Source organism: Falco rusticolus, chromosome 10 (genome assembly GCF_015220075.1).
Source record: "Falco rusticolus isolate bFalRus1 chromosome 10, bFalRus1.pri, whole genome shotgun sequence".
NCBI classification, from domain to species: Eukaryota; Metazoa; Chordata; class Aves; order Falconiformes; family Falconidae; genus Falco; species Falco rusticolus.
In genome coordinates this window covers 3,624,680-3,637,711 of record NC_051196.1, presented here as the reverse complement: position 1 = coordinate 3,637,711, position 13,032 = coordinate 3,624,680, and the positions used below count along the sequence as shown (strand labels likewise).

General features: G+C 50.4%; 1 protein-coding gene across 7 annotated transcripts in view; it reads left to right on the top strand.

The window, feature by feature from the left end:
• Window positions 1-13,032, top strand: part of CD151 (CD151 molecule (Raph blood group)) — a 38,246-nt gene that overhangs the window by 12,946 nt on the left and 12,268 nt on the right. For 6 of the 7 annotated variants that reach the window (XM_037402812.1, XM_037402810.1, XM_037402806.1 and 3 more), the window contains exons 2-4: window positions 4,296-4,416; window positions 10,178-10,281; window positions 11,431-11,622. In XM_037402812.1, coding sequence (XP_037258709.1) covers window positions 10,198-10,281; window positions 11,431-11,622 — 276 coding nt within the window. In that variant the 5' untranslated portion in view covers window positions 4,296-4,416; window positions 10,178-10,197. Of the gene's footprint in view, window positions 1-4,295; window positions 4,417-7,126; window positions 7,227-10,177; window positions 10,282-11,430; window positions 11,623-13,032 lie in introns of all 7 variants that reach the window. The other variant, XM_037402807.1, reaches the window with a different exon arrangement.

The window sequence follows — 13,032 nt, the reverse complement described above, 5'->3', positions numbered from 1 at the left end:
TGGGATCTTGCTTATTTCTTCAGAAAGGTGCTCTCCCAGTGAAGAGGTAGGGCCAAGAGGGGTCTGCCAGGTGATCTTCTTGTGGAATGTAGGTGGCTTTCCAAGTTGTCTCCACCTCTCCCAGAACCACTGTGCCCATTCCTGGTAGGAGCCCGTGATGTGCTGGGAAACATTGCTCTGTATTCCTCACCTCTCAGCAGCGCCTAAAAGGCTCGGGGCGCAATCCTTTTGTGCTGGGTGCTGTACAGTTGAGGAAGATGACTGTGCCCTCAGGAGCACGTCATCAGTTTAGACAACAGGCAGAAGAAGATGAAGGCAGTTTCCAGGCTGTGGTCTGGGGAATGTCATTCAGCAGGGCCAGATGAGTTCAGCTTCCATGGGAAGGGTCAGGGAGGAGGGGTTTGGACCAAAATCTGTTCTGTGTGCCTGCCCCGCCCCCCCCCCCAAGTATAAATGACAATTCCTGAGAAGGAGCCTCTTTGCCTCACTGGATGTCTGGCTCGTGTTTTGCGTTCTCCCTAGCCCTAGAACCACAAGTACATTGACTTCCCAGCACGTTCCAACATGCTGAGATGGAAAGCAAAGCATTCCGCTTTGCATCCTGGGTCAGCGCTCAGCTTTGCCTCTTGGCTCCGCTTCCTCTTCCGAAGGGGCAGGAGGGTGGGAGCAGTGTGCAGCAGATGGATAAATGGCAGGGCACAAGGGCTGCTCAGCCTCGGGACTGAGGGTGCTTCAGAACTATTGCTTGCTTTGCAGGTGACTGTGCTGCTGTGCCTTCCCTCCTCTCCCCAGTTCCTCAGAAGGCTCCCTTGTCTGGTCTTTGATGTTTCCAGGGGGTTTTTTGGCCTGCTTCTCGGTGGCTCAGGTGCTGGGTTTTCCACTGTTTCAAGAGATGTTTCTGTGGTCTAGAGGCTACATAGTAATGTGAATCAACAAGTTTCTAGCTCTTACCAGAGCATTCCTTTTCATAGGGAATGGAAGCAAGGGTAAGCAAGCTAATTACAAATGAAGGTGTGTCACCCATACTATGCTAGGTAAAGGGCTGCAGGAACCTCTCCTTGAAGATAATAGTAACTTAAAATGGTCATGAATTGTGTTAAATTCGATCTGCTAATAAAAACTAACTTCTTTCCCTTGCTGGGTGGTTTGCAAACACCCCATTATCCCACCCAGGCAAGTCAGGAAATATTACTGCTTCCATATCCCGGTACGGGCAGTAAATACGAGTTTAAGCCTTAGGCTGTGAAGTCAGTTAGTGTCAGGGTGTAGATCAAAGGATCGTTAATTCAGTACCCAAACAGACAGGTTAGGGAGAAAGAATTGCTATTCTCCATCCTGCTGCCTGCCATGCCGATGGAAACGGATTGCAGGGAGAATTGAACCTGCTCGCTGTGGGCTGAGGGTGAGGTGGCTGGGCATGTGGCAGTACAAACGACTGCAAAAGGTTTGGGACCCTTTATATTAGAAAAGCAGGGGACAGAAGGGGTGCTGGACACCATTTTCCGTTACAGCAGCCTTATTCAGCCTAGCTACCTTCACAGACATGACAAGCCATGGGATGACATGCCAAGGTTAGAGGGACAGGCTGCTAGGAAGGGCCCTTAGCCTGCTGCTCTGCAGTGTTCTGGGTACACTGGAGCATGCCTCAGATCTTACGGAGAGGAGCCAGGGGCTTCTGAGGTAATAGGAGCCAAGAGGGAAATACCAGTGAAGTACCTCAAAGGAATTAAGGTGTGTTCCTCTAAAAAGGTGACGTAGCCAACAGCCCAGCTGAAGTGCTTCTGCACCAGTGCACACGGCATGAGCAACAAGCTGCTAGGATAATAAGGAGGGCTTCTGTAGGTATGTCAGCCAGAAAAGCAAGGCCAAAGAACATGTACCTCACCAGTGAACATGACTGGCAACTGGTCACAATGAGTGAGGAGAAGGTTGAGGTACTCAACAGCACACGTCTCGAGTGGATGGACCTCAAGGCAGGGACAGGGGGAGTAAAGTCCCTCCAACTGTAAGAGAAGATCAGGTTTGAGACCACCTGAGGAGCTTGAACATACAGAATGGGACATGATGAGACGCAGGATCTTGAGGGAACTGGTTGATGTATCTCCACGATATTCAAAAAGTCATGGCAGTCAGGTGAAGGCCCTGGTGACTGGGGAAAGGGAAACATCGCACCCATTTTTTAAAAGGGCAGAAAGGGACCGCTGGAACTCTGACCTGTCAGCCTCTGGGCCTGGGAAGATCACGGAACAAGATCCTGAAGCTGTGTTAAAGCATACGGAGGACAGAGAGGTGATTCAAGACAACCGGCACAGCTTCATCAAGGGCAAGTCTTGCCTGACCAGCCTAGTGGCCTCTCTGTGGCGGAGTGACTACATCAGTGGACAAGGGAGGAGCTGCAGATGTCACCTCTCTGGATTCTGTAAGGCCTTGGGCACAGTCCCCCACACAACCTTCTCTCTAAACTGGAGAGATACAGCTTTGATGGGCGGACTGCTTGGTGGGTAAGGAATTGGCTGGATGATCACATCTAGAAGGTAGTGGTCAACAGCTCAAAATCCAGATGGAGATCAGTGACCAGTGGTGTCCCTCAGGGGTCCATACTGGGACCAGTACTGTTAGATATCTTCACCAGTGACACGGACAGTGGGACCGAGCGCGCCCCCAGCAAGTCTGCAGGTGACACCAAGCTGAGTGGCGCAGTGACGACCCTGAGGGAAGGGATGCCGTTCAGAGGGACCTGGACAAGCCCCAGCAGTGGGCCCACCTGCACCTCCTGAGGCTCAGCCAGGCCAAGTGCCAGGTCCTGCACCGGGGTCGGGGCAGCCCCCAGTATGGATACGGGGTGAAGGATGGAGAGCAGCCCTGCGGAGAGGGACTTGGGGGTGCTGGTGGGTGGAAACTGGGCGTGAGCCAGCAACGTGCGCTCGCAGCCCAGAAAGCCACCCGCGCCCTGGGCTGCGTCACCAGCAGCGTGGGCAGCAGGGCAAGGGGGGGATGCTGCCCCTCCTCTCCGCTCTGGTGAGACCCCCCTGCAGCGCTGCGTCCAGCTCTGGGGTCCTCAGCACAGGAGAGACACGGGCCTGTTGGAGCGGGGCCAGAGGGGCCACAGAGATGGGCAGAGGCTGGAGCCCCGCTCGGTGAGGGCAGCTGGGAGAGCTGGGGCTGTTCAGCCTGGAGCAGAGAAGGCTCCGGGGAGACCTGACAGCCGCCTTCCATACTTGAAGGGGGCTCACGGGAAAGGTGGGGACAGACTTTTTAGTAGGGCCAGTAGTGATAGGACAAGGGATAATGGTTTTAAACTTAAAGAGGGCAGACTGAGACTAGATAGAAGAAATTTTTTATGATGAGGGTGGTGAAACACTGGCAGAGGTTGCCCAGAGGGATGGTAGATGTCCCATCCCTGGCAGTGTTCAAGGCCAGGCTGGATGGGGCTCAGCAACCTGGTGTGGTTGAAGATGTCCCTGCTCAATGCAGGGGGGTTGGACTACGTGACCTTTAAAGGTCCCTCCCAACCCAAACCGTGCTATGATTTTATGATAAATGTAGTAAGGTTGTGGAGAAACAACCTCTTGACAGCACCTTCCTGTGGCTCTGTGCCGGTCTGAGGGACACCCTGCAGTGGCAGGGGAGTTCAGGGCAGCAGTTTTCCAGCAGAACCTGGTGGTGCTTAGGACCCGTGTCTTGATTATGCTTCAGCAGTGGTAGAGGCTGAAGAAAATGGTGACTTCCTAGTGTGTGTGTTCTCTGCATGTGCCCTGCTCTGGTTTGTGCTCTGTATCCTGGGGCTTGTAAGCCCTGGGAGCAGAGGATGGATGTACACAATGAGTTCTGCCCACCACTTCCCTCTTCCCAGGCAGTTCCTGTGGGAGGGTTAGGAGAAATGATCATTTTGAGGCACTAACACCACCTGGGGCTTCACCCTGCTCAGAAGGGTCTTCTTCCTGAGCTTCTCATGGGGTTACTTTCAGGCCTTTTGCACTAGAATGAGTTGTCGTGGTGTCTGCACAGCCTTGATGGAAACAATAGCAGCATTTACAAAAGGATGCAGCAGGGAATATAAACCTGCTCTGACAGCTTCCTACCGTCCGAAGGTCTTCACGCTGTCACAGTTAGGCTCTCTCCCATTATCCAGTGCACCTTTTGCAGTTTAATCAAATGTGTGTGTAAGCTGTATTCTGAAATCAGGCACTCTTTATTAAAAGGAAGACGTGATGCCGAAGAATGTTATCAAATACCGATTCCCGGAATAATCTTTGACATGGTTTGTGATTCTCTGTATCTCTCTTCTTTTTCAGCTTTCTGCTTTCCTGAATCCAGTGGAGGACCAGAGCCAGCAAGGAGAGAGGGGTTGGAAGAGAGCACTTGAAGAGGACTGCACATTTGCGCTGGTGCTGTGAGCTGCTTTGGTGGTGAAAGGTCAGCGTCAAGGCTGTTGACTGTTGGTTTGGGGTGGATAATGGTACTCGGTAGTTGTGTAAATCAGGGCTCTTCACCTGCAAGCTTTAGAGTTCCCCTCCTGGGAAGGCTTTACTTCATGACTTCTGGCTGCTTTCTGGGCTGTGCGAGATGGGCTGGCAAGTTGATAAGCGGCTGGAGGCTTTTTCTGAGGATGTTCAGTGGGGTAGGTAAAGTGGCGGTGGTAATATTTTCATCTTACAGAGAGGGAGCTTGGAGAGGTCATGCTTTCAAAGGCTGGAGTTTAGCCTTGCTGGAGAACGAGGTCTTCAGTCAGTTTGCTGAAGGTAATAGGTTATTGGCCCACACCTGCACTGTGCATACCAGGGAGGGGACGGTCGTCTTTGTTTGCCCAGAGCTGCCTCCAGGCCAGGGTTACCGGCCCAGCTCACACAGATAAACTGCAGCATGGTGGCAGCGTGCCCGCTGCGTGTGCGAGGTGGCTGTATTGGCAGAGGGCTGACAGCGTTGGACTTGCAGCCCTTTGCGGGCTCCATTTTCATAGCAGGATAGGTGCGGAGGGGTGTCCTGCAGCGAGTCTTTCTTGTGCATGTTGGCAAAGGTGTTAGAAGTTACCTAACTGCTGGCATACAAGTTATTATGAAATAGACATTACGGATGTGTTGGATATCAATTTTCTTGCTATCATTCAAAAATCAATACTTAAAAATAATGACGCTTTTAATGGCCTGGGAGCTATTTCATTTGCTTTGGCATGGCTTCTTCCCCATCTGTCAGACACTGCTTTAGGGCAGGTTGTGCAGAAAAAGCCTGCGGGCCTGGCTTTCTTTGCTGTTTAATTAAGTCCTGTTACTGTGCAAGTTGAGGCAAATGTACCAAGTGATGTCGGTGATGACTAAATGAAAGTCTCGCCAGCAGGAGTGTGTGTGTGTGCGTGCATGCCACGTGCTTTCTGAGCTGGCATGTGGGTGCACGCCTGTGTGGGCCTTTGGGCCTGCAAATAAAAATACAGTGGTCTGGCGTGGGATAAGCAGAGCAAGTCCTGCCATTGAGGTTTTAGGTGGCTTGATGCCACAAAACAGCGGTTTGGCTCCAGTTCCAGGTGCTGAGCACCTGGGAACACAAGCACTGCACAAACTGCTCAACTTCTGGTGGATTCCTGTTACCCGGTTTGTCCTAAGGTTCAGTCTCAGTAGGATGAGAGCCCAAGAAAATCAGACCATGGAATGGCTTCACTTTTGAGGTGACCACTGCTTTGCCTGGCAGTCATGCACTGTGTATGCTTACCCAGCTGGTGGGTTGTGGCTTGCAGTCAGGCAGGGCAAGATGAGCTCACTCTCTTTTTCTTTTTACTTTTTTTGAGGTATTTGTATATGTGGGTCATCCTTTTCCTTCTTGCTTTTTGTGTAGGTGCTTCATTATTACTCCATTCTCTCATACTTCATTACTAGCATCTTGCAATCTTTGATGTATTTGAGCCAGCACGTCTTGTAAACGGTTGGCAAAATCACTTTACCAGACGTTTTCTCTCATTATAAGTATGGATTTTACTAACCCCCAAAGAGGTGGTTCCAGTTCACTGGCCAAAGTAGCCCATACTGGCAAAACCACTTTTGAGGCAGTGAAATGGTGTTGCTGTAGGGCTTTTGCCAAAACACCTGTCACCTGGAGCCTGTCCTGCCTGCATTCCTCTGTCAGCAGGGGTTCTCAGTGTAGATCCTTACAACATCACTGGGCTTAGGGGAGGATGAGGATCCTGCACTGGAGAGGAGGAGCAGAGGCAGGGGACAGACTAAGGGACTTGCCCAAGGCCATGCACAAAGTCTGTGTCAGAGTGGAGAACTGGGTTCGAGCTGTTCAACTCCCAGTTTCTTGAATTAATCTTCAAACTGTTAACCCTCCCTTTCAGGCGCAGTTCTGTTGCACTGAGTTTGTCCTTGTTTTTTCCTCCCGTCTTCATGTATTTTGTTTTAGTTAGAGCATTTTTTCTCCTGGTCACTTACATCACAGTGTGTGTGGGCATAGTAGGAACCTGTTCTTGATTTCTGGTGAATTAGATAAAAATACCTGTATTCATTGTATTAAACATCACAGCCTGTATCCCATGATTGCTTGCTTAAATTTAACTTGCTGATGAAGCTCCTGTCTATGGAACTGGACCAAGTGAACTTCATTATGGGAGTGCTTTTGGTCTTCTAACCACTTTTTCAATTAGCAAAGTGCTTCCCATTATGAAGCTCATGTCTAATTAATATGTTTTAATGCATTGGTAAATACACCACTGTGGCATAGCTTGCCATTTTCTGTCCACTGGAGAGCTCATTCGCAATTACCGATGTGATTCAGAATAGACCTTTGCCTCAGCATTTTAAAATAGGATGCAACTGTGTGTGTTAGCTGATGTTGCTGCTGCTTGTCTGGTTTCAAGAGTGATTTGTGTTCACTTCTGAGGGTCTGTTATAAAGATGACTGAAGCCAAGAGACCCTGGTCACGTCAGGGAATTCAGGATGGGGCCCCCCATGTTCATCCCAGCGCTGTGGTGCAGCACCGGAGGCTCAGAGCCCTAGGTCACACTTAGCCTGCGAGACGGATTGTGGCTCTCCTTCCTGCTGCCTGGGCTCTTTGGGAAAGGCGTTTCTCTGGCGTCTCCTGCCCTTACTTGCTCTGAAGACCAGCACAGCTCCGTACAGCCTAACCCTGTCTTTGCAGGCGACAGGAGGTGCCAGGTCACCCTGTGTGAGGCAAGGAGCACAAACACTTCCAAAAAGAGGGTCTGGAGAGAGCTGCCTTTCCCTGAATAGCTCGCTGGGTGAGTCATTAAGCATGCAGAGACAGCCAGTGCCATAAGCTCTGCTCCTGGCTAGGAGGGATAGATCAAACAGGAGACAGCCCTGATTGCTTTCTGATTCATGACCTGCCATCCCTGCGTGAATCACCCTGCTTTATAAACCTGCAGCTGTTCCCTGCCAGCTTTCTGGAAACAGGCAGATCCTCTCCTCCCAGCAGCGAAGTCGAGCCGCCTGAAAGACTTGTACGTGGTGCTTGGTGGAGCAGGACCTGCTCTCGGGGGGAGTTTCAGACTGTCATCTGAGTGCAAGTACAGTCTCAGTGGTGTGTCTGCCCAGTCCTCAACCAGAACAAGATGCCGCTTGGTCTGGGGTTTCTGAGCTCTCAGATTGGAAGGAGGGACAAGTTAGCATCCCTTGCTAGGGCCCAGCACCTGCTGTATGGTCATACATGGAAATACCTGCAGTGGCCTATTTTTGATGGGGGACATACCTTGAGGGGAAGGGGAAAAGGTTCCTGAAATCCTCTGGAGCAAGCGGGGAACTAGGCCAAGGAGCCAGCCCAAGGACAGGAAGCATCATTACCTTCCCCAGGCTATCAGTGATAGGAACCAGGGTCAGTTTCAGCAAACTTGGGGTGCATTTTCCTCTACAGACAGCGCTGATGTTAGAAGGGGATGGCAAAAAGCCAAGCACAGCCCTTAGATCTGTTACTGGAGGGCATCTCTCTGGTCTGGGCTGAGGTACCTGTTTTGGGTTGTGCCAGGGTGTGTGGCTGTGGGAACCTGCCTCGCTGCTGCCGTCTGTTCTGTGGCTAAATGAAGCCTCTGGGAACCGTAAATCTGTCACCTTCCTGAACGTTGCATTCACAGGGCGTTTTCTCATTGAGAATTTACAAGTCTGTTCAGTGCCTACGGTACCAGCAGCAGCCATTTCTCCTTGATGCCCCAGGCCTGTTTCTGCTGCAACAGGGTAATTAATCTGAGCATCGCTGGAGGTTCTGATCGCTTCTGAAGATAGCTCTGAAGAGTTATTCTCCTTGATATACGCCACCATCTCGGAGCTGTTCCCTTTGCCTGTGAAACAGCCTTCTGCTGCCAACTGTTGTTGCCAGATGTTATTCTAGAGAGAGATGTTTTCTTGTGAGATGGTGAGGGGAAACGGGCACGGGTGGGACTGCTGGCATCTTCTCACCCTCGCCTTCCCTGTTAGCTTAATTTATTAGTTTCTAAAGCACAGGCCTGGCTGGGGTTTTCAAGTGGGCTGGCGTGACGTGAAAGGAAACAGTTCCCTGCAAATAAAATAAAATTACGCCGCAGAATGGGCAGCTGCTGTTCCCAGCCTTGGTACATCTGCCTGTAAAGCCAGGTATTAGCAGTGTAGTGGCAAAGATGCTACTGACTGACCCAGCCTGAGAGGCGATCGATGTGCAGCCTGGCCGTGTGTACCCTTTGCTCACTTTCTTTTACTGTCAGGTGTTTGGCAGTGGGCTTGCCAAGGTAGATGAGCGTCTGTATGGGTTGCGTGGCTGGGTTGCAGCTGCAGTGGGTCCCCGGAGGAAGCTCACATCACTTGTGGGAAGAAGCTTTGTCATCTAAGCGAACATGAAGCCTATATCTCTGGAAAAAGGGAGAGACTGCTCGCCTGCCTGCTTCCAGGGAAACTGCTGCTTTAATAAAGCATTTTGCTCTGGTATGGGTGCAAGATGTTTGCATCGTTCGCTGCTGGCTGGTAGGGGAGGAAAGGGGAGATTTTTTAACTGAATGCAGGAGAGATGGTGTGGATTTGGTTGCACTTTTGCAAACTACCTCACACAGATGATACTGGCAGTGATGCTCTGGGCAATGCTTTTGTCCGGTCTGCCTGGCCAGGCAGTGGTGAGAGTATTTTTTTTGTTTTTGAGAGGTTCAGGTCTTCTGGCATCAACAGGCGACAGTGAAGTGACATGGAGCTGCACTTGCTGCAGAGCTACTTCAGGGAAACCTGCTCAGGAGTGTTGCAGATCTGTAACACTGCACTGGGGCTGACCCACAGCGGACTCCCATTTGTTACGTATCTGCAGCGGCGTTTTATGCTGTCAGATCATCTGAAGCCGATGGTTATGTTTCTGCCTCTTAATAGCTGGGACAGCTGCCCTAGGAGACAGTTGGCCCCTGGGAAGGGCCATGAGAAATAAGCAGAGTGAAGAAGAAAATTCATTATTCCAGTGTATTGCTGGGGTTCAAAAAGGATAGGGCATTTGAGTGGATAACAAGCATGTTCCCAGTTACAGTTGCAAAGATTAAAAATAGCTCAAACTTAAGAGAGGGATCTATTTAAGGCAGTTGTAACTAATGCCAGTGAGGAAAGAATATTCTTTGGAGACAGATTATTCCGTAAATGTCAAAGACAGAGGTTTCTGTCACTGCCTTCCGAAGCAGCAGTTACAGGCTGCAGGCAGGAGCCAGATAAACGAAGCCCCAGACTGGTTATCCAGAAAAATCTTGGTTATTTCAGCTGAAATAGGAAGAAGTGAGCATGAACTGTGCTGAAGTTTCCTCACCGTAATGTTGATCACAATTCATGGTTTTGGCTTGACCTTTTGCACAACGGTGGGTCTGATCCCTCCACTGCAAGTAGTGATCTGAAGGAAAACGAGTCTCCCGAAGTGACAGCAGGATGGAGAGAGAGGAGGAGGATGAAGGCAGTACAGGAAGGCCACTGGCTGGTACCATCTGCCTCCCTTTTGCACTGCGCAAGGTCTTGTGCCGTGTAGGTCACCCAGATGGATACAGGAGCTCTTTATTTATCAAGCAGTGTCTGATGCACTTCAGCATCCCTGAAGTCAGTTGAACGGCTTGCTCACTGCCTTACCTCAGCAACAGGTTGGAAGTGTGAGCTCTTGCAGGAGGAGAGCAGTAATGCTGGCCTTTTGGGAGAGGGGGTGTGATGACTGACTGACTCAAGCTTTTCTGATTATTTTTTTTTTCCCCAGGAACTCACTGAGCCAGAAAGATGCGTGAGTATACCGAAAAGAAGGAAACATGTGGGACCATCTGTCTCAAGTACCTGCTCTTCATCTTCAACTTCTTTTTCTGGGTAAGAAACTTCAGTCTGTTTCAGAGGAACTGACAGGGCACTGCAGTTTTGGTGTCAGGAGTACAGAGATCTTGGGCTTGATGAAGTCTTTGGCAGAAAGCACTGACATCAGCGGTACACAGATTTCATGCTGTGGGCTGCAGTCCCATCCCTTGGGCTCGCCTGCCCAGGCTGCAGAAGTTACGGTTTGATGCTGTAGTCTCTGGCTGTTTCTAGGTCATGTTACCAAGTATAGAAAATAACAGGGAGCCGGAAAACAGGCTTTGTTTTTCACCTGGCGTGCTTTTTCAGAGAGCCTGAGGACTCCATTGTCTTGCCATTTCTCTCCTCAAAATGGCAGAGGGAGTCCTGGCAGTGGAGTGAGACAGCTAGAGCAAGGATAACAAAACACCTTCTTGCAGCTGGGTCCGCACTAGAGCTTCCCAAAGTCATGCTTTCCACCAGAAAGTTAGTGATGCCAAAGCATTGTCTTTTCCTTTGCTGCCTGGGACAGCATTGGAGTGTCCGTGTCAGACCTTTAAGGAAAACTGTCTGAGCTTACTAGAAGCTGCAAAGAACCCTCCAGAGACACAAGGCTTGCAAAGAGAGAAGGGACTGCTAGGAGTCTGGTTGGCTTCTCCGTGCTCATTTGCTGCAAGGGTTAGAGTTTAACCAGCCAGGCTGTTTAGCTCCTTGACTGCTTTCTCCCCAGATGTATTGTCTAGGAAGGAGATACTGGGCATGGTTGTCATTTATGGGTAGTATTGCTCCCTGACAAACAGTGGAAAGCTTGCTGATGTAAAGCTGTTTTCTTCCCCTCTGCTGCTGGGTAGCACCCCGGTAGACATTGTTTCCTATTTGCCCGGTGTGGCTACATTTGGGAAGGCTCAGGCCCGAGTATGAATTGCTGTACACAGGTAGATGCTTCAGATAGCATCCCAGGCAGCCCAAGATGCAAGCTAAATGGGCTGCCTTGAAGCTCGGCTCCTCCAGCGGACTGGGGCCTGCTCCTGGTCCCAGTGAGACCTCTGGGAGTCCTTCCTTTAGTGTAGATCATGAGCTTAGCTTCCAGAGCTGAGGCACATCCTGGTATCCCAGCACAGTTGCTCTGGGAGATGAGGAAATTCATACATCAGATGCCCTTCACCTGCTTGCTTCTCCCCTCCCCAGCTGGCTGGCGGGGCCGTGATGGCGGTGGGCACCTGGACCCTAGCTGAGAAGAGTGACTACATCAGCCTGCTCTCCTCCAGCACGTATTCGGCAACTGCTTATATTCTGGTGGTGGCTGGGGTGGTCGTCATGGTTACTGGCATCCTTGGTTGCTGTGCCACTTTCAAAGAGCGTCGGAATTTGCTAAGAGTGGTAAGTTTTGCTCGGTGGTTTTGTTTGGGGGAGCATTCACCCCGTTGCCTCTTGAACCATGCTGGGAGGGAGGGAAACATCTTGGCTATGTTCGGCATCAACATTGTTTGTTTGTCCTAGAGCAAATGCCCCCCAGGCCTCCTGCTCCTAACAGCACACTGTCCTTGTCCTAGGGGGCAGGTTCTGCTGCAAAGCATTTCCTTTCATCCACCCAAAGAATGTGCTTATCACTGCATGGTGCAAAAGTACCAAGTACAGTCGTAATACTTTGTGTAAGGATGTCTGCTTGAAACCATTCAAGGCAAAATCTCCTGGCTTTTGTCTCTTCTTTCTTCCCTGCCCATGCTATATTCTCTTTTGGAAAATGGGAAGAGAGAGGAAAATATAAGACACCTGCAACAAATCTGGCTTTTAATAACAGTAGGTTCATGCCAAGTGAACACCTTTTTTCAGTTGGTTGTCAAAAATCAAAACATTTCCAATGAATATTTTCCTTAATTGCAAAGAAACAATTTCAGTTTTGCTTCCACAAAAAAAAAGCCAGGCCAATCTGATAATCTGTTCCTTCTTTTACGCTGTTCCCTGTGTTACTTCCTGAGCTCCCTGCTCAGCCACCTACGCGGAAGTTTTTGACCAGCCCTAGGGTTTCTAGTCTGCTTCCTCCCTCTCAGATCTCCGTTTCGGTCTGGAGCGTGGCGCCAGTCCTTTTTAGTATCTGGGCTACAGCGGTGAGTGCAGTGACTGAAATAACAATCAGTGGTTCTTTGCTTTCACAGTTACAGAAAAGGATACTTCAGCAACTCTTCACCAGCTCCCTCCTTTGCAAATCCTCGTTCACCTGACTGTCCCATTTCCCCCTCTTTCATTTGGCTAGAGGAGCAGAAAATGGGAGTTGTGAGCAAGCCTGATGCTTGTACCACTGCTTTGAAGGCTTCGTAATCCCCATGAGAGGCAGAGTAGGGTCGGGAAGGGAGGATAAAACACAGAGGAGTGCATTGCTGGTGCTTGTTCATTAGGCTCCTGGTCTGTAGCAGTCTGGTTTGGCCTTGCTTCACTTAGTCTCCACGCCAAAGAGATCCCCCTTTGTCTTTTTTTGCCTCAGCCAGAAGCCACAGATCCAAATCCGGTGGGTTTTTCTTTGTTATTCTGCTACAGAAAACTAATAATTGTCTCTTGGGAACAAAAGGTCACTCTGTCTCCTTACACCACGCGTCCTTTTGGAGTGGCTGGTTGTGACAGGCCTATTGTCTCTTCTCGCTTGTGCTCTGCTTTGGTTGCCGGTGAGTAATCTGCACAAGAGAGAGGGCTGTGCTTGCCAGGGCTGGGTGAGCCTGGCGGGGGGCCTTTGCCAGCTCTGAGCTCAGACAGTAATTCTTACAGCTTTGCAGTCAGTGCCCTGGGGTCTGTGCC